At 44.5% G+C, this 21,316-nt stretch overlaps 2 protein-coding genes across 3 annotated transcripts; one reads left to right on the forward strand and one right to left on the reverse strand.

Moving 5' to 3' along the window:
- Window positions 1-656: 656 nt before the first annotated feature.
- On the reverse strand, window positions 657-3,566 carry pdf (peptide deformylase, mitochondrial). Of its 2 annotated transcripts, none has more exons than XM_036544444.1 (3): window positions 3,480-3,566; window positions 1,949-2,575; window positions 657-1,290 (listed from the first exon to the last, which is right to left on the reverse strand). In XM_036544444.1, exons 2-3 carry the CDS (start codon window positions 2,532-2,534, stop codon window positions 1,133-1,135), a joined length of 744 nt encoding a protein of 247 aa, XP_036400337.1. In that variant the 5' UTR covers window positions 2,535-2,575; window positions 3,480-3,566; the 3' UTR covers window positions 657-1,132. The 2 variants fall into 2 exon arrangements, with proteins under 2 accessions (XP_036400337.1, XP_036400338.1); XM_036544445.1 differs by lacking the exon at window positions 3,480-3,566 and adding an exon at window positions 3,316-3,365.
- A 7,327-nt stretch (window positions 3,567-10,893) lies between these two features.
- tat (tyrosine aminotransferase) lies at window positions 10,894-20,571 on the forward strand. Its single transcript, XM_036544420.1, has 12 exons — window positions 10,894-10,980; window positions 12,112-12,371; window positions 13,291-13,395; window positions 13,669-13,736; window positions 13,966-14,124; window positions 14,868-15,006; window positions 15,328-15,380; window positions 16,988-17,140; window positions 17,569-17,697; window positions 17,868-17,951; window positions 18,351-18,449; window positions 18,704-20,571. The coding sequence occupies exons 2-12, from the start codon at window positions 12,137-12,139 to the stop codon at window positions 18,842-18,844; spliced, it is 1,365 nt and encodes a 454-aa protein (XP_036400313.1). The 5' UTR covers window positions 10,894-10,980; window positions 12,112-12,136; the 3' UTR covers window positions 18,845-20,571.
- Window positions 20,572-21,316: the final 745 nt, after the last annotated feature.

A 21,316-nucleotide genomic window follows, 5' to 3' on the forward strand; every position in this document is an offset into this window, starting at 1 on the left:
ATGAAAACTCTGGGACAGTTTTTAACAAGATCAGACAGGGATTGAGGCAGCATATGAAATCATACCAAGCTTGCTCATAAGAAATGTGGTTAGCAAACTGCTTCCTGGCAGTTCTCAAATAACTATAATGTTGGCATGGCTACTTCACTAATTAACAGATCACCGCCCTGCTTTTTTATGCAACACAAAACAGCCCTATAAATTATGCAACATAGCATATTTCAATCTCGATTACACTTGCCAAAAGTGCCAAAGTTCTTGCCATGAGATATTCTGGACGATGAGTACCTCTAAGCTCCTGTGTAAAGCTAAATGTGAATGTAGATTCTGGAGGAACAGGGAATGTAGCACTCATCAACAGGACTCCTTAACTTGTTCGTAATGGACTGGAACACTCCTTACAGTGGTGACCTCTGAACTTCTCTTTCTGAGGGCAGGTGTGTTGTGAAGTCCACCAAAAGCCACTGTCTCTCCCTCTGTCATGAAGAATGCATTGAATTGACATAGACTGCGCAGCCTCCTCAAATGGTGGATATTAAAACTGAGTGTGGAAAAGTAAGTACAAAAAAATTCAACACCATTTACCTAGCGCACCACGGTCAGGGATGTGAGATTTTAGAAGTAAAGATGAATGCTGCAATAATAGGTTGTCTGTATTTTGATGTATTTTTTTCCATCTTTTCAACGGTAGCAATTCACCACCCCTCACAAAGTCTTTACGGTGAGCAAACACACAGGTTGCCTTTACAAGAACACACACAAACCCTCAGCCCTGGAGCTGCCTAGATTTGTGATGTATTTTTCATTCATTCGGGCACAGAAACATTCAAAGCAATCATGGCATCGCAAACAAAAACAGTTTGATGGTCTTGGGATAAGGTGGATTCCTCTTGCTGTACTAATGGCTCATTCATACTCAGTCCAGTATGCTGACTGTGTGGTTGAGGCTGACCCTCATTGTGTGCCACCTATTGGATGTTGGTGAAGGTGCAGATGATCACACAGTCCTTATAGTCTTCTTCCCAGCTTATGCTGGTAAATGTGCTGCTGACCGTGTGGTCCATGGGATCATTTATTATGCTCTGCCCAGTGTATGTTGGGAAAGGTATCGGTGACCACGTGGTCCATGCGGTCACTCGTTATGCTCTGCCCAGTGTATGTTGGTGAAGGTGAGGCTGTCCATGCGGTCGATGTACAGAACTCCATCCAGGTGATCCATCTCGTGCTGCAGGATCCGCGCCGGCCAGCCACTCACCTGCCAGGTAACCGTTTCTGCCTTCTCATTCAGCCCTGCGAAAATGCATTTAACACACATTTGGAACATGGAGGAAAACTGAGAGCAAGTTCTGGTTCTAATGTGGAATGCCTAAGATAAGATACTGTATGCACTTTTGTAAGTCACTTTGGATAAAAGCGTCTGCTAAATAAATAAATGTAAATGTAAATGTAAATATGAATTCATTACATATCAACTCACAGCAAAGTGCTAAGTTAATATGAAGTATGTTTTATATGATTGTAGCAATAGTACAACACAGATACAATAAAAGCTAATGGGTAACAGTAACTACCAAAGCTATAGACAGGGGAGAGGTTGTACCTGCAATCTCTACAAGACACAACGTCGGATGATGGACTGGAATTCGATACTAGAACATGAAAAACCTAACTGGGAGTGATAACTGTTTGCAGTTGACTGACTGACACGGTCACCGCAAGGATAAGTACACACTCCCCAACTTTAAAGTCAGATTTTGTTGCTCTTAAATTTTGTTTTTCCTTGTCAGTTCACACTGAAGAACGACTTGCATCTTAATAAGATACTTCAGCCTACATATTCTTCATGAATGGTTATGTCTTTTTTTCGTGAATCATGTGAGGGCATCTAAAAGAGTGCATGGATGAGGCTGTATTCATTACTGGATGAGGTGTCACCCAGCTCACTCACCTGTGACCTCCACGGAGAGGTAGCGTGGCACGCAGGCAGAGAAGCCGGAGATGCTCTCGCAGGCCTCCAGGAAGGTGGCGGTGCGGCCGTCGCAGACGCGCAGCCGGGGGTTGATGAAGACGCGCAGCGGGATGGGCGCCAGGCCCCGGGCCTCCCGGGCGGCGGGCGAGCTGTCCTGCAGCATGCGCTCGGGGTACTCCAGCGCCAGGATGCGCAGCGGGACGCCGATCTGCGGGGCACTCAGGCCCACGCACTCCAGCCGCCGCATCACCTTCACCAGCGTGGCGATCACCCGCTGCACCTCGGCCCCACGCACCGCTGCCGGGTCCACCTCCGCCGCCCGCCCGCGCAGCACCGGGTCGCCCACCTGGCACACGTGGCTGTAGGGCGGCGTCGGGGGCGACCGGATCTTCCGCTTCAGGTACTGCAGGTAGGAGCGCACCTTGACGTCAGAGGAGTGTGTCCTAGGGAGGACGGAGAGAGCGGAGGTACGCCACCGGGGGGCAGCGCAGGTGCCAGGGAGCGTGACAGTGCATCTCCTCAAGGCCCAAGGTAGCCGGGTGCAGGCCCACAGGGTCCTGTTCATGGCTGGGTGTGGTCACAGCCCCACCTTCAGCTCCGAACCACCTACAGGAGAGGATCAAAGTGGTCAGAGGGTGAGGTCTCCTCTCTGCACATAACCAACTCCACAGGTAAAGGTATGCTTTCATGGCCTGACCGAGAAAACAGTTCTCTGCAGTCAGCTGTTCAGTGATACAATTTATTTTAATAATGATCAACCGTCAGGAAGACCTTAGGACTGTATTTCTTCAAGCATTCATCAGCCTTCTCATCTGCAAATCGTTTTGTCATTTGACAAAATGTCAGAGATATACCCAGACTAAAAGAATAACCCAAATAAACCAAGTGATCCACCAAACCTGACCAAGTGTGTGTTTATACAATAGCTTTGGACTGCAAGTACCTGTTTAATTTTTTGGTCGTAAAGCAAAATTAAAAGTAATCCTACAATACAGCTAGGTTTTGCCATGTTTTATCTATCGTTTCATTCCTCCAGCCGTCGTGACCACATTCATGAGCATAGTTCCATCTCCCAGCAGCTCCGTAGACACATGACGTCAAAAAATAGTATTTAGCTACCTGCGATTGGTAATGTGCTTTCCCGATCACTGATTTCACTACTTTTACATCTGCAGTCGATCTCTCTCGCCAGTTTACAAACTGGCTACAGCTGTCCTTCCTTTAACGACTGAATAATGTTAAACGGATATGTCAGGTTTTCACTAGATTGAGATTACACAGTCACAAAGCAATGCATGTAGGTGCACAGTAATCTGGTTAATTTGCCAGTTACTATCTAACGTTACCATGCTTTCTTGGCAGCTAGCTACCCAGCTAACTTGCTACTCCAGTCACCGTTGTCCTGCTAACAGGAGATCTCAATGTGACTTCTTTAGAGAGCGACAGCTAGCTGGTTAGCTCGCTGCCATCGACGATACTTTGCATCGTTGTTCTCGTGACGGCCGCTTACCAATAATCACCGTGGTGTGATGGCACTTCTTCAGTATAAAAAGATTATTTTTATCCTGAGCACCCTCGGTGTTATTAAAACGTGACCTCTGACTCACCTAAAATGGCTGACATACAGTACCACTTCCTGACCTTACTTCGATCACGTGATGGGGGGCTTGCCACAACATGTTCTTGTGCGCTAGCCAATTGGAGCAAACTGCGGGAAGATGAGATGGCTAATATATGACTGTGGGGCGTCATTATTTAGCTACACATGACGTAAAACATTCGGTAGGGAGGCGTTTAAATGTAATGGAACGTAATTTATTGATTTGTGTCGAAGGGATGCACAGAAGGATATCTTTGAAGCCGATGGAAATCAGGTGCGCTTCGCAGATTCCTACACTTGCTGCGTGGATTATAGAATACGCCTGGAGACACCGAATAATGGACATTGTAGAGGGTACTGGCGGCACACTGCTTCAAATATCTGTATTTTCCTATATGCTGTCGGTAGCTTTCCTCCTTTCCTTTCTCATCCTAGAGAGAGAGTTAACTTTAATGTTAAGTATTGTATGCATCCCAAAATATGTATGATATGAAATTAATTTGAATATATTTAGGTAAATAGATACACTAATTGAAAAACGAGTCTAGTACTTCATCTACATATTAAAATTTTAGCAGCACCTATTATCAGATTTTAAAACCTTTGCTCATAGCTAACGAATCAGCTCCTGGCAGAAGTTGACTGTAAGGCCTGATCTAGCAGCAGTTTTCCTGTGTACCTTATAATGGTTAAGTTCTGAATTGTGGTTTGGGAGTCTTGCCCAATTTCAGCACTTCCACTCAATGTCTGCCTGAAACTAACTAACAAACTACTTCCTTTATATTATGCACAATATACTTTTCCTTGTTCTCTCAGCTGTGGCACCGCCCATGTGGGGGCAAGATGAATTGCAGTCACTCACTGTTGCAGAGCCGTGTAGCCTTCGCGTAGCAGCAGCAGAGGCATGGTCTGTGGTGAAGGCCAGAGACATCAAACACTTTGAGAGCATGCTGGAGCTACTGGAGGTCACCTATAAACTGCTGCCACAGCTAGTTACCCCCACCCAACACATGAAAGTCATGTTTGGACTCAAAACCATTGTAAGTTTCTGCCTCTATTGTCCAAAGGTTTGTTTGTTTTTTTTGTTTTGTGAAACCATGCTGTGCAGATGCTGCAAAGATTCACTGATCTTTAAATTATCTGGATGGCTCCCTCTGTTCACAGGTAATGTGATACCCATCTGCAGTTTACAAAATTGCTAACTTTTGCATGTCACCTGGGTGACTGGAATGGCCAAACAACTGAACAGTCATGGTTACCTGCTTACACCTGTAAAAGTTTAAAATGATTTCTGGTGAAGCATATCAAATTACAGTTGTGCTGTAAGTAAATAATTGATTCAAATTTTAGATGTGTGACAGACCCTTTCCAGATAGCGTGGAGCTTGCAGAATTTTTACAATGTTATGATGATGGACAGAGGTTGAAAAGTTGTTAAATGCTTTGTGTGAAAGGTGAGCAACTGTGTTCATATTTGTAATTTGTACTGGTTCTGGTCCAGATCATCATGTGGATGTTAAACGAGAACCAGGGCATGGTCTGTATCATCACAAAGATAAAGCGTTTCTTCCCCAGAAGCCTGCCTCTGTATCAAGGATGTGTAAGTACATGTTTTGTCTCTTCACCAGGGGGCAGCAGAGAGCAGACTCTGTGTCTCTCTTCCAGGGGGTATTTGAACTCCTCTTATAAATTAGCCAGTGGCTTATTGATTATTCAGGAGGAACTAATTCAAGCACTGTCAGTTTAACCTCTCACAGCCTCATCAATTAAAATTTATAGATGGATCTTGACAGTAATTTTAGATTTGTTCAAAAGGGAATTTAGAAAATTATTCCTGTGGAAAGTGTATGGTTGGTTATGCCAAAGGCTCGCTAACTGATTGGTCCATGTGAAGCTGGTGGGAAAATTGTGTACGTCTGACCAGCTACTTACACTGAGTTTTGTTATTTCATAAAGTAGCCCAGGATGCCATTCAAAATACTGCAGTGAGCCATAGGTACTGAACAAGGGTGGCAGTGTAGCGTAGTAGTAAGGAGCACATTCGTAACCAAAAGGTTGCTGGTTCAATGCCCTGTTGGGGCACTGCCACTGAACAGCAGTAGTACCCCAACACTGGCCTTTATGGTCAGGTGAACATTCAGGTAGATTATACGATGAATTAAAAGTAAAATGAATCAACGAGCCTGGCTTGAGTATAGAATTATTTTTTGCGATGAGTATGGAGTGATTTATGTGTTTGTGCCAAGCTTAAATTAAATTAATGTTACTTGTTTGCAGTGTAATTGTGTGGAGCATGGAATGACATACATGTTGCTTGTATGGAGCACAGTGTGAGTCAAATATTATTTGTGTGGAGTGCAGAGTTTATGGAAAATAATTTTTGTGTGGCGTATAGTGTGTTAATTGTTGTTTTTGAATAGAGTATAGGGTGCATTAAATGTCCCTGTCTCTCACTTCTCCTTCCACAGAGCCAAAGGGACCTTAACATGATGAGGAAAAGCCATCATGAGTTCAAGCAACTGGCCGAGAGGCTGGTTTTTGGGAATGATGCTCGCGAGGCTTACATCAGAGTAAGAATACACTCCGACTTCACACCGTCCGTAGTTTCGTCTCCCTCTTTATGGCCCTATATGCGGGCCCTATATAAGAATATGCCATGTTTTCATTCAGGAGTTAAGAACAAAGCAAACATCATAGCAATTGTGTTTCCTGCTCATTCACTGACAGAGCGTGTGTCGCCCTAACACTGGTCTGTTGGCCTTAGACCCAGTCAAAACCTGTAGTTTGATGAGTTTATGTTTGAGCAGTGTGCTAATTCTCAGTGTTTTATAGGAGCGAATGGAGGAGCAGTATGGGGAGAAGTACGCCCAGAAACTAGAGGAAAGACTCTTCCACTACCTGCAGCAGCTAGAGGGGGCTTTGCCACCAACCACACACATAGACCAGGTGTGTGCGGTGTGTGTATGTGTTGTCTGTATCTGGCTGTTTCGCAGAAATTTGAAAAAGAGTCATAGTGGCAGTAAGCACTGGGTGGGGGTGATCTGCCTCCTCTTGTTTGGAGCTGAGGCACTTTGACAAGAAGCTACAATTTTGGTATTGTTAGAGAAATGTTTTTAACAAGTAATTATGTGGATTGATTTGCAAGAATAAGTCTGTAAAATCATACATTGAGATTTTGGCAATGGGGTGCTTGGAGATAGTAGGGGGGTACTGTGCTCCTGAGACCCAGTTTAAACAAAGCCCTACACATGCATGCGTTCAAGTTTGTTCTTTACATGTGTTCAGATTTTGAGGGGAGAGCGCCCCCTTGTGGAAGGGGAACAGTTGCTGGCGGAAGTGCTGAACTGTGGCCCTGAACGTGTTCCTGAAGCTCTGAGGAGACTCCTGCTGTGTGGTGAGTCAGGAGCCTTCTGCTGTTTTACCATTGAACCTGGATCTTACTAAACAGGAGAAACTCCAATCTGCTCAATGTTACATATCATGACCTGGGAACAAAAATACAGAGACCTAAATACACACTGGGGCAGCAGTGTAGCATAGTGGTAAGGAGCAAGGCTTGTCACCAAAAGGTTGACAGTTCGATTACCCGCTGGGGCACTGCTGATGTACCCTTGGGCAAGGCACCTAACCCACAGCTGGTTCAGTAAATATCCAGCTGTATAAATGGATAATGTATAGCATATGTTACTCACTCTGGATAAGAGTGTCTGCTAAATGGCAATAATGTAATGTAAATATACATATATATCTATGATATACCTATGCCTTTTGCTACATACATGCACATGCAGAGTGATTGTTTCTCTGATTCCTGCAGCTCAGATTGCCACTTGTACCCACTCCAGCCCCAGACATCTCTCCCCACCCACATATGGCTCTGTTCAGTGCAGAGGGCCAGCTTTGGGGGAGTGGAGGTCACAAACCCTCATGGAACCAGAGGAAAGACCCAACTGGACAGCGCCCCCTGCAGACCAGACTGAAAGCACAGGGTCTAGTACATCCCAGGGCAGATGGATGTGGTGTGAAGGGGATAGGACCACATCCACGCCAGTGTTGTCTGTGGAGTCGTTTGTAGAGGAGCAGGGCAGTGGGGCAGAGCAAAGCCCCAGCAGGGACAGCCCACCACCAGGAGGGCAGAGCCAGGAAAGCGCAGATGCAGAGGAGCATGGCCGGGAGGAGTTTCCATTGCAGCTGTGCTCCAAACACCAGAGATGGGTAAGGAATATTTTGGAGGAGTGCTCTGAGGAGGTGGAGGGTCAGGATATAGGCATCCTAGCTGAGTCCTCTGAGGAGGTCAGGGGTCAGGGTGCAATTGAGCTACACCAGGAACCCCCACTCCCCTTGGCCCGCCTAGTGACCCTCCCCCATCAGAATCCAGCCCCCAGACCCAACCTGGAGCAGGGTGGAGACATAGCTGGTTGCCCTGAAAGGAGAGAGATGAGGAGGATCGGGGTGAGGATTTCCCTGGAGAGTCAGCTGCTTCTGATCCAGTCCCAAATCCTACAGCCCTCTGTGCGACTCAGAAGACTTACCCCGGCAGAGTGCCGAAGGGCCACAGGAATGGGTAGGTCCAGAGCTCCATCTGCAGAGAGACCAGAGGAGGAGGAAGATGTTTTTGCCATGTCTGCCCTATTCGCAGATTCCTCTCAATCAGACTCTTCTTACTCAGAATTGGACTCTGAAGATTCAGACCCAGAGTACAATCCCTACTGGGGCAGGAAGTAGAGTCCAGGGGTAGTCTGGGAACAGGATGGAGGTGCATTCCACCAGCAGAGCAGAGCAAATGAGAGAATTTCTATGAACAGACTGCTTTCAAAGAGTATAGGGGAAAAACAGTTGTTTTAGGAGGTGGGGAGAGACACATGGTGACAGAGGCCCCACAGGACAGCAGAAGATTCTCAGAGACAGCAGGCTGATGGGCCTGGGGTATTCAAGGTAGAAGCTTCCCACAGGTGCTGATCTAGGAACAGATTCCCTAACCTCAGTTCTAACCTTAACCATTATAAGGTAAACAACAAAACTGGTCCTAGATCAGCATGTATGTGCAACTTCTGCCTGGAGCAGCTGAGGCTGGGACAGTGGAGAGGAAAGAAGAGGGGGATGTTTGGAGGAGTGAGGGATGAGGGGTGTGTCTGAAGTGAAGTGAGGGTGGGGAGCTGGTGTAGGGAGAAGGATGTCACTGGTTAGAGAGGGGTGTGGAGAGCACATATCAACCAGTGAGGTGTCACGGGGGAGGGGCCTCGGGTGGATGGGGAGGGGGTGGAGTTCAAGGTTCAAGGTTAACTTTGTGTGTATTGGATCACTGTGGGAGTTTTATACATAAGTTATTTATTTTTTGATGTTGTGAGTACATGTCCCCGGCATATCTGAACAAAGTGTAGTGCCCTTCTCCCTGTTGCGTCATGTTTTTTTCCACTCATGTTTTTTACACATGAACAGTAAATGAACAGTGCAAAGACCAAACCAAACCTCATAGTTGCCAAACCATTTTGGTGCTCAAATCAATAATGTTTCTCAGTGCAATCGCAGACAATAAATACAACCAATGGGTGAAATGACACAAATGGGAGTTAAGGTTGATGTTTCAGGTGTCTTAAGTGTTGAGAGCTGAACATAAAATGACGACAGATTTATGCATCTTGGTCCCAGCTCAAACATCCTGTACCAGACAGTGTATGGCTCAAGGTACCCTTGATGTCCTTTCATGTTTAGTGATTTGTGTCTCTGTGTGTCTATGTCTCTGTGTGAATAATCCTTTCATTAGATTGGTTGAGTGATTCTTTCAATCTCGGCCTTAGCTGACATGTGGTCAGTGTTCTGGTGCAAAATGGCTGCCATGCATACCCCAGGTGGGTGCTACACTTTGATAGTGATTGAGGTAATGGTGCTGAAATATATACATACAAAATGAAAAGGGGGTTTGGCAGGTAATTTCATTCTATTTTACATGATGACATTAACTACAACGTAATAGTGACATTGTATTGAGTCAGGGAAATAAATGACAGGTTACCGTGACTACTCTGAAACGGTTTAGTCAGTATTGGTGACTTTCGGTGACGCACAGAAAGTGTTGGATGTGTGGGGTTCTCTAATCAATATCACTATATTGATTTGCCATGGAGTAACCGAATGTCTAACTTAGCTCCGAGGGGAAAAGTTCACATTCACCTACCGTTACGTGTTTGTTCTATTACATGGCAACTTTTTTTTTTCATGCCACCAGTAATTTTACAGGTTAACTGTGGTTGGAGACGCACAATTTTCTTGTTGGATCGCACAATAAGCTTCATAAATTGTACCCCGTGTCATATTGAGCGGAGGGATTAGAAATTATAAACTTAAAATTCGTTGAATTCAGTATTTACATTCACTCAAACATTATATGTAACGTGGTTGTGGTTGTGAATGATTCGGTGAAAAGATGGTGAGGTTAGCTATTTTGTTAACGTCATTATCACTGATTATTCATTTCACATGAGGAGGAGCAGATGCCAAATCCACAACCACTGTTTGCGCTGCCAGGACAGGTTGTACCAAAATCGTCATAGACGATTTGTACATGGGATGCACGTACGAAATGGTCTCGTGATGTTGTTTTTATATGAATCATATACGTTTCGACATGTAATCCATACCAGATTTTAACAACAGCATGTGGCTGTTCCCATTTTAGAATACATATCGTTCAACATATCCTCCAAGCATTTCTGGAGTCTCAGAATACGCAGACAAACATCCACAATTACGATTTGCAGATGTGTTTCGTTTTCGTGCACATAATTGTAAAATGAAGAGAATTAGCGTGGCAGCGAGCTGTCCCCGGTCTTTGTTCTGGGGAAAGACTGGAAATAATTTTCTGGTCCCCATCTCTGGGACTGGTGTCTGATGTCAAAATCTTCTGTTCCCTGAAATAAGCAAATTCATCTTTGAAAATGAACGAAGCCCTGTCCAAACAAATAACCTCTTAGAGGTGTAAGACTCAGGTCGTTTTAACGGGACGCTTGGGTAATAAATGTTAAATGTGCCCTTTCGATGAATAGCATATGGGAAATATATAACAGCATACAGTGAAATTGACGGGAAACACCGCAGGTCCTCGGATAGCAATTCGAGGTCTGCGTTTTTACGCGCGGGGAAAGCGAAGGTAGCGAGACAGAGCCTATAGTCCACTATGGTATTGCATGGTATTTAGATGCGCTTACTTCGAGAGTTTTAGATTTTGGGAATGATGTAACAGGGGTGTATGGAGCGGCCCTCTGTCTCCGCCAATGAAAAAAACGGGTAAAATACGACACCCATATTTGGGGGGTTGTTATAAAGGGAGACTGTTAAAGAGATTCTAATCATTTTTGTGCATTCAGATATACAACTCCTCTTTTTGAGCTGGGACACAGCTGAGATTTTACAAGGTATTTGTTTTCCTCTTTTTACTTTTACTTTTTATTTGTACCTTTAGATAGCAGATTGGCCCTAAACCGGCATTATTTGTATGCAGGAGATGTATTCGTTTATTTTAATCTGCCAAACAAAAAGATGTGTTTTGGTCTTTTAAATATTTTAATATGACCCAACGTGTCTTATATAATATAATAGATTTAAACTAATATAAAGGTGGTAAATGTGAATATTGGCTACTCTTTTATTCTTAAATGAATCTTAAACCCTGGTATAGTTGTGGGTGCGTTGTTGATACACGATATGTGTAAGTTTTTTATTAAAAAGTTGATTGTTGATGTGGTTACTATGCAATTATCTATCTTAAAATAAAGAGTCTCTTTTCGTAAATAAAGTCTACATCCACATCCACATAGATATACTTTATTTTGTGTAATTTGTGTGTTCTTCACCGATTTGAAGAGACATTGTAGAATACCTTGACTTTCTCCCACACATGATGCGCGCGGCACAATGAGCGGGGGAATCATTCATCTGCAGGGCAGTGCATGTGATAAGTGGAAAAAGTTTTTAAACTACAGAATTTCTCTTCGTCTTCAGAATTTATCTTCATGCAAATGTCCCTGGTTCGATGGCGTTTTATTTATTTACCATCTGAATATGAATTGCTTTAATGCCTGCATCTTTTTCTGCCAATTTCACGTAACCATTTCTTAAAATTGACACTCGCGAAGTCGTTTTGTTTCCCCTTTCGTTATTTTTGAGATTTTGACTGGTGTTCAATTTATTCTCATAATATTTTTAAAATAAATCGCAGAAGTAGCCCAGTTATCTTTGCGTACAATTTGAAGTTATCATTTGATGGGTTTATACGTGTGATGTGAACACTGAGTCATAGCAAGACTAGCCTATCTTGTTTCAATAACACTGTGTTTATAACAAGTAGACTATAATGTACTGTAAAACACGACATTTTGAGCAAATGAATTTTTGCGAACGTCATGCATTGGGACAAAGCACCTTACCGATCTAACTTACGAAAGGCTTAAGTCGGCTCGGATGCAACGTTTTCTTTCGTGAATGAGCGTTTTGGAAGAAAAAAGTTTTGAAAATGGTTAAAAATTGCTGTCTTTCCACCCACGCAGCTCATTCTTTAGCTGCGTTTGTAGCATGGAGAGCAAGTCGTATATGATCCATACTAATGGGAATGGAGTTCAAAGCAACGGTGTCCGTCACGTCAATAAGAAGGGCAGCGTTAATAAGGCCGAAATGAGGACTCGGAAGCCACGATGGAACATCCGGGCCTCGGAAATGTCCAAGAACACCCTGAACCCCATCCGCGCCATCGTGGACGGCATGAAGCTGACGCCCAATCCAGACAAGGCGATGATCGCCCTGTCCATTGGTAAGACTGCACACATACATACAGACACCCACATGCCCACATTTTTGTCATTCCACATGAGACCACTAACAAAACAATATAATACGTGTATACAGTGCGTTTAACCCTATAGGACCTTAGGAGCAAGGGTCAAGTGTTCTGCCAAAAATACAGGTTTTGAGCTATGATTTAAAAAATATCCAAGTCTAAATAAGTAAATAATTTATAAAGAATCTCTGATTGACCTTGGCAAAGAGCTCAATATGGAGGGATCCTATTTACTGAAATATCAATTATCAACAGTCCTCTGGTGGGTTCTGATGATAGTCAATAGTCTGGTTTCTTTGTTTTGTAAGGTACGCATTATGGTAGTATGAGATCAGTCAAGACCTACATGGTTGCACCATGAATAAATTTATGTTATTTCATGTACAAGATTCAAGAAATCTGGGCCCAATGTAAATCATATAAAATGATTGACTAGATTACAGACCAGTGAATGAATATTAACAGACCACAAAGAATGAAAGAAGAATGGAATCAAGATGTGAAAAAATAAATGCATGGATAAAAGTATAGGGGGTGCTCTCATCAAGCACGTGAGTGATTTTTACCAGAGCTCTGAGATGAAAAAAGAAGATCTTGCATGAATTTTGACGTGATAATCCAATTATAATTTGCATCCATTTTATGAAAGGTAATAGACACTGAATGAGTGACATTTCGATATATAGGCATGGACCACTCAGCATCAGTCCAGGTTTTTCCCTGGAACTCAGCATGAGGAAGCTGGATAACATGCCAAGCTTAATGTCATCTAGACAGCTCAACAGCAAGGGCTACAAATATGCATCCACATAATAAGTCCTCAGTAAAGCCAACAGATGATCTGTCCTTGGCTCACTGGGTAATGTCCTCCCTCTCTCCCTCTCTTCTTCAGGAGACCCCACTGTTTTCGGGAACTTGCCCACAGATGAGAGAATTCTGCAAGCAATGAAGGATGCCATTGACTCACACCGGTACAATGGCTACGCACCCTCAGTAGGTGAGAGACGTGGACTGGGGCAAAGCAGGGAGTGGGCAATTAGGTCTCTGGGATATAAGCAAAGCATGAATAAAATCTACTGGCTTCTGATTCACAGTGATCAGGAACCATTCTGTTCAGGCCGAAACCTTTCCTTCTGTGTGCTGCAAATGTTCTGGCATGTCTGCCTATCTGTCCACCCATCTGTCAGCCAGTTCAGCTATCCATTCTGTTAGTCTGTCCTAATGGGTGTAACAGATTTAGAACTTAAAACCTTCACTCACTGTTTGACAGGTTATCTGCAGAGCAGAGAAGCGGTGGCAAACTTCTACAGCTGTCCTGAAGCTCCACTGGAAGGCAAGGTGTGTCTGCTGCAACATTCCTACATGCATTCCATTTTCCCCCATACCCCATTTGACATCACTCCACTTTCTCCATTATGACCCCCTATAAAACCAGAATGATGGTCCTGGAAAAGGTGTCTTTGACTGTGAACTGCAGCATGTTGAGGTCACTGCACTTGGAGTCACGGGTCACTCAGCTCAATTCATGTGTGGTCACTATCTCTCTGTCTCTATCTGTGCCTTGTAGGATGTGATCCTGACCAGTGGCTGTAGCCAGGCCATTGAGTTGTGCATCAGTGTGCTCTGTAACCCAGGAGACAACATCTTGGTGCCCTGCCCCGGGTTCTCTCTCTACAAGACACTCGCTGTGTCCCTGGGAATCCAGGTCAAACTGTACAACCTGCAGGTAAGACAGAGGGATAGAGAAGGCAGACAAGGACAAGAAAGAGGGAGAGGGAGGAGAGGAGGTGGGAAGAGGCGGGTGAGATGAGAATGGATGTGATTGGTTGAAAATGCACACACTTCTTTGAGCAGAATTTGCTGTGGTGTGCTCTGCTAACCAGGATACATCTGGCTCCTATTACCCACAGAGGCATGTTCTGTGTCTCCCTCCCCCCCCCCAAAAGCTCACCAGACACTTTAATGTGGACATACTCAAACTCACACACATGCACACACACACAAGTGTGCACACTGACTACCTCACACACAAACACACTGACTCTCACACACACATAAACACTAAGAAGCAAATCCTTTCGATTACCCGGGGAAAGTCAGTAAAAGCGAAGAGAGAATGGAGACCACAGCAAATAAAGCATCACAAAACATCATCAGCAACAGCATTTCATCAGGCTGTCATTCACAGCATTAGCTAATTCCTATGCTGGTGCATGACATGTGAAAGGGTTTACATGTGCAGTTTGGTGGATGCAGGGATGCATACACTGTACTCTGAAGTTCTCATCAGTGTAGTGTAGCTGTAGTGTAGTTTTTGATATGTGTGAATGTGAGTCCAATTTACCACTGAATGTTGCATTGATAAGGGAGGTGAGGCATGGCTTTTCTGCAGCACAGTCAGAGCTCAAAGAGGCAGGAGGTCAGTGATTGGTCAGTGAGGGGTCACATGGTGGTTGGTCTCTGCTGCAGCCAGAGAAGTCCTGGGAGATTGACCTGGAGCACCTGGAGTCTCTGATTGACGAGAAAACGGCGTGTTTAATCGTCAACAACCCCTCCAACCCCTGCGGCTCTGTCTACAGCAAGGAGCACCTGCAAGACATCCTCGCAGGTGAGTGCTCCTGACACACCCAGCCACCCGCGGCCTACAACACGCAGTGTATTTTTCCCATACCTTATGTAGTACGTTAAACTTCTACACACATTGCTGAAGTCTAACTCTTTGGTTAGAAGCATCTTAAGGACCAGGATTTGTACATGCTATTTGACTATGCTATGCATTCAATAGTTTTTAGTGGTGAATGTATTTCACAGCTATGGACATTTACTGACTCGGGAATTTAATGTGTTGCAACAAGAATAAGAATTGTCTGGCATACCATTCAACTCTCTGACCTTGACTCTCTCACTCTCTCTCTCTGCGTGGCTCCAGTTGCATCCAAACACTGCACCCCCATCCTGGCTGACGAGATCTATGGAGACATGGTGAGCAATAAATGAAAAGGAGCGAGACAGAAAGAGATTCAGGGGAAGATGCAGACAGAAAGAAAGATACAAAGCGAGGGAGAGAGTTCAAGAAATGCGGAGAGAAAGGAACAGAATCTGACTCTGACGAATTAAATGGGAGGAAGAAATTCTGTATTTACAGTTTATCTTAACCTGGAGAGCGGAGTTTAGATTGGGTCAGGGAGCATGGTGCTGCTCAGGGTCAGGTGGGATGGAATCCAAGTTTTGGCGTAATACATTATCTCATACAGGGTTTGAAGCTGTAGCTGGGTTAGATAGGGATAGCTGAAAGCTGGGGAGGGTGGAGATTCTGGGTGCTCTTTAGCAGGTTTCTCACAGTGCTGCAGACATGGAGCAGAATGACTTTGCATTTCTCCTGCATGTGCTAGTGATTAGCATCAATGGCTTTGGGGGGGGGGGGTTTAGTGGGATAGGGGGGGTAGAAAAGCCCCCTTTTTCTGACAGGGAAGCTGATTGGGTACTGACAGGGTGGGGTGGGATGGAGCATTTTGAAGGGCATGGGGGTTGGGTTTGGGGGGGGGGGTGTTTGACAGACCCCCTTTTTATGGAAGTGTAGGTGATTATGAGCTTTCAGAGCCAGGCAGGGTGGGGTTAGCACAGGAGATGGGGGGATTGGCTGCTGTCCCTCTCTGGTGCTGAAGCTGTGCAGGCAGAGGGGGGCGGGCGCACAGGCCTCAGGCCCCTCTGCGGTTACATGTTTTTGAGGCTTGAGGTTTTCGCTCTCCCAGCTGTCAGTTAGTCAGCTCCAGCCAATCAGACAGGCCTTTTGAGGTGGGCGGATCCCCACGCCTCTCTTCATGGTTTCGGGCTCTAATTCAAACCAGGTTCCGGAGTGACTCAGCGCTCCTCCTGCATTCTCCTCTCCCCGCTGCCTCCTCCTTTCTCATCCTCCTTTTGCTCCCTCTCTCTGTTCTCAGCCTCCATATTATTTCAAACTCACTTCTGTCCTTGACACCACAGACAGTACCCTGACCAGACGTTCAACTTCAGTGTTCCTTCTGCCCTGTTTTGAGGAGGTTCCGGTTCCGGTCGGTAATAGTAGCTTCTGGTGCTGTTTGCGTTCCTGTGCTGTCTATGGATGTTCTGATCTATACTAGGCCCCGTAGAGAATGTTCACAACTAGCACCTGCAGCTTCAACAATGGCAGAAGCAGAATTTTCAACATCAGGCACATTGAGCTGACCATCTGGTCCATATATCCAGCACACCTGTGCTGAAAGCTTGACTGTTCATGGGATAAATTTTCCCACATTTAAAGATGAGATATTAAAGCTTAACAGACAGTAATGCCTCCGTGTGCCTGTGCGCTATGAATTCTTTAGTGTTGTGTAATAATTCGCAGTGTTCTGTGCTGTGCCTTAACGTTCTGCAATGTTTTGCTGTGCTCAGTCTTCTGGAGCGTTCTACACCGTTCTGTGATGCTCTGTAGTAAATGCCAGTGCTCCATATTGCTCTGTTGTATTCCACATTGGTCAGTGATGTCTGTAGGGTTCTGCAGTGTTCTGTATATTACAGTGTTCTGTGTAATGTGCTATGTAGTGTGTAATGAACAGGTGTCTCTTCAGGTGTTTCCAGGCTACAGCTGCCACTATATGGCACCCCTCAGCAGTGATGTGCCAATCCTGTCATGTGGCGGACTGGCCAAGCGCTGGCTGGTCCCAGGCTGGAGGATGGGCTGGATCCTCATCCATGATCGGAACCAGGCATTTGGGTCAGAGGTGAGCCTATCCTCATACCTGCAGTAACATGTACATTCATATAACACAGACACACACACACATTTACACACGCAAACAGTCATATAACACACCCATATACATACTGACACACCACATACACACACACACACACACTCATATAACACATGCACACATATTTACACATGCACAAACTCTCATATAGCACATCCATACACACACTCATATAACACATGCACTTACATTTACACACTCACAAACACTAATATAACACATCCATACACACACCCACTCACCATACACACACACACACACACACACACACACATTTAACACAGTCACGCTCATACACACTCATGTAACGTACTCTCATACATACTTACATTCACACACACACCTATGGTTTTCTTTAGTTGATTTCTCTTTCTTTATCATTCTCTCTCTCACAGATCCGGGAGGGTCTAGTGAAGCTGAGCCAGCGCATTCTAGGTCCTTGCACCATTGTCCAGGGGGCGCTAGAGACCATTCTGAACAGCACGCCCAAGGAGTTCCTTGATAGCACCGTAAACTTCCTGAAGGTCTGTAGGATCAGGGGTCAGGTTGAGGGGGGAGGGATTCATACATGGGATCTTGCTTTAAATGTTAAATAGGGATTCATGTATGGGATCTTGCTCTTAAATGTTAAATATCTCTTCTTCCCTTTTCCCTTTTCCCCCTCTCTTCCCCTCTCTGTCTCTTTCACTCTCAGTCTAACTCGGAGCTTTGTTTCTCTGCATTGTCCTCTATTCCTGGTCTGACTCCAGTGAGGCCCTCTGGAGCCATGTACCTGATGGTGAGTGTCAACGTCTTCTGAGTTGTAGTGCTGGAGGCCATGTCCCCGCTGCAAATGTGCAAATATGATGACCCATCATTCTCTTGCACTGTAGTAGTTGTACAAATCTGATAGTACTGTGTCCTCAAACAGACCTTGCTCTCAGCTGAGAACTGTCTCATTGTGGAACTGTACACATCCTGTCCCCGTACTGTCGCTATACTTACTGTATGCACTTTTGTAAGTCGCTTTGGATAAAAGCGTCTACTACATAAATAAATGTAAATGTAAAATGTAGTAGGAGACAGCTGAGTCTGTGTTATACCAGGACTGCTGTATGGTTAGAAGTAAATTCAGTGTATATGCACTGGCGCTTTGACTCAAGTGTGTGTGTCCATGTGTGCCTGCATGTGTTTTCAGGTGGGGATTGAGATGGAGCACTTTCCTGAGTTCCGTAATGATGTGGAATTCACTGAGCGCCTAGTGACAGAGCAGTCTGTCTTCTGCCTCCCTGCCACGGTATAGCACTTCCCTAAATCTCTCACTCACTCACTCACTCACTGATTCACTGACTCACTCTCTCACACAATCAATCAATAAGTCAATCAATCGTCAATGAGTCAGTTAGTCAATCAGTCAATTAAATTAGGTCAGTCAGATCTAATCCACACTGCTGCTTTGGCTACTATCCCTTTCTGTTTACCCGCTGCATAGGAAAGCTCAGTGCTCTTTTACAGATCCCTGACTGTACCCCACTTCCCCTTGTCACGCAGGCCTTCGAGTACCCCAACTTTTTCCGGATTGTGGTGACTGTACCGGAGGACATGATGGTGGAGGCCTGCAGCCGGATCCGAGAGTTCTGCGAGACTCACTACACACCGGACACCCAAGACACCAGTGATCCGGACCAGTGATGGGGAGAGAAAGCAAAGCGGGAGGGAGGGAGAGAGATGTGGTGGAGGAGGACAAAAGATGGGAGGGGAAGGGGAGAACTTCGTAGCTTTGCCCTATAGTGACAAAGGTAGGATAGACTGTGGGAGGTAGAGGTTCCTCTTCATTATCCAAACATTCTCGCCTGAATAATTTCTAAGAATAAGAGTAAAACTGGAGACAAGAAACAATCAAGTATGTAATTTGTAAAGTATTTTGGATCCTAAGATCCTAAGGAGAATGAGGACTCCTAATGGACTGGAGGAACTTTCAGACAGCTCAGCAGCTTCCTTCTGACTGCAACAAGTTTGCAGATTTTACAAGGATGAAATTATGTGTGTGATGTCAATGCATGAATGAATAGTGAGGGGCTCTGTCTAGGGGGATGGTAATGTTCTCACGATGCTGTTCCTCACAGCTGATTGGGAGGAATTTACAACTTTTCTTGCGGAAGATTAATGGTAAAAAATGGTATTCTATATGCATCTGTATCTGGAGTGCAACATCAGCTTGCAGTTGCATGGCAATCACAGATTTGGTTGTAGCAGTCTTAGGCATGCTTTTATTTATCCGAGAGTTTGTTCTAATTATTCCTTACTCACAGTGCCTTCATGAACACACATCTAGGTGCAACTTGGCTTGTTACAAAACTAAAGCCCATTCTCAAGAGTTACTTTGTGGCGGTTTATGAATACGGGTCCTGATCTATTTATATTTTTATAACTTTTACAAAAAACTAAATAAATTCTGCCTGTATTTATATGCTTTTGCTGTATCATGTCTATCCTTAGTTACCGTGGTAACATTCCTAATTTCACTTAAGCCCCATTTGGCCTATAAAGCCAGGGTCTAAAGTTCTGTCCTTCCTGTGCATATGTGCTCCATGAATGGGCTTAAGGCCAAGACTTATCCAGGCAGCGCAAATCCCACCAACACTGATTCCCCTTTTCTGCTTGCATGCCCACGAAATGAAATTCAGAAAAAGTCTCCACTATCAATCAACCGTTTCATTTTTGGCCCTGTAACCTGTAACTTTTGGCCCTGTACTATATCTCTGGGCTTAAGACCACAGGCAGCATACAGCGGAATACTTCTGCACCAACTTGCATCTATGGCAACTATGGCAACAGAACCTGAATCACCGAGATGCAGTGACTGTGTTTCAGCAAAAGTGTGAGGGCATAGAAGCTCTTCCGAGTCTTCCGTGTTAACATTGCTCTCTTTAGTCTGTTTCTGGCTTTCAGGCTTCAGCCAGGAGTGTAATGTAAGCAGTAGCTCCCCATAGGTCCTTGGTCCTATAATGAAGATTCATACTCTGCCAAACATGGAAGCAACTGTTTCCATTTGCATTAAAACTGCCCAGACATGTCTTGGCATGCAAGTAGAAAAGGAACGAGAGGCCCCAGATACAGACACTTGTCTGTTCCGGATGATCACCCTGCCTGTAGACATGCCCTTTGCAAATACACTCTTTTATGTATTTAAATTATCAGTAGAGACTTTTAAAAATGTTGGAAGGTGGACTTCACTTTCAAAATAATGCAATGTATTCCGTATATCCCATTCATTCATTATACCTGACCATATGCTCAGTCATTTTGGCTTTTCCAAACTGATATTAAAACCACAATTTATCATTTGTGTCATACCAAATGTTGTTATTGTTTATTTTATTGTAATGTTGAAATAAACATCCAAACAAGTTGGAAAATCTTCCGAATCGAGTGGTTATTTGTCAGGTGAAGTAAAGTGCAAACGGCACAGCATGTGTGCCTGCTCCACTGAAAATGTAGATAGTGAAGGAGGCAGTTAGTGGTGGTCCACAGTTTGCATTCTGATCGTGTTTAGATATCTTTGGTGGAGTGTTATGTTACAGTATTTATCAGTGAATGTTCACACATATACACATACAGATACACACACCTACTACTTTACACTTATTCACCACATACTTTATGCTTAAACTGTAAGTACTGCAGGTCACTGTGGATCAAGGCACATACTACACAAATACATAATACATCTATTAAACAATTTTACATACAAAATTATTAATTTACAGAAGGAGAAACAGCAAGGTCGGAGAGTAAGAGAGAGACGGAGTGCATTTATGTGAAATTATGTGAGCTTTGTGCTCGTGCGTCGTTTTATTATTTTTTATACATCCACGTGTTTGTTCATGTTTCCAGTAGTTTTATCATTTCCAGGGTGCATTTAAGTGGTAATCGCTTTCAGCTTCCCCGTATCAGCTGGCTGCCCACCTGCTTGTTAGCTGGGCAGAGTATTTACCGCATGTTTCCATGCTAAAACGGCAGCCCGGTCTCTCAGCCTCATCAGGTGTAGACTCCGTCATACAAAGTTATACAAAGACAAGGAAGTCTATCTGTGGGAGTCCACTGAGGGAGGCCCCGTCAGGTCATTACCTATTGTTAACCTAATGTAGCGAACTATGCCCC

This window comes from Megalops cyprinoides, chromosome 13, assembly GCF_013368585.1.
Source record: "Megalops cyprinoides isolate fMegCyp1 chromosome 13, fMegCyp1.pri, whole genome shotgun sequence".
In the NCBI taxonomy this organism is placed as follows: Eukaryota; Metazoa; Chordata; class Actinopteri; order Elopiformes; family Megalopidae; genus Megalops; species Megalops cyprinoides.

Coding starts and splice junctions, on each gene's coding strand:
- tat (XM_036544420.1), top strand. CDS start 12,137: ATGGAGAGCAAGTCGTATATGATCCATACTAATGGGAATGGAGTTCAA. Junction 15,381..16,987: donor ACGAGATCTATGGAGACATG/GTGAGCAATAAA, acceptor GTGTCTCTTCAG/GTGTTTCCAGGCTACAGCTG. Junction 18,450..18,703: donor TCTTCTGCCTCCCTGCCACG/GTATAGCACTTC, acceptor CTTGTCACGCAG/GCCTTCGAGTACCCCAACTT.
- pdf (XM_036544444.1), bottom strand. CDS start 2,534: ATGAACAGGACCCTGTGGGCCTGCACCCGGCTACCTTGGGCCTTGAGG. Junction 1,291..1,948: donor CCTCTCCGTGGAGGTCACAG/GTGAGTGAGCTG, acceptor GCATTTTCGCAG/GGCTGAATGAGAAGGCAGAA.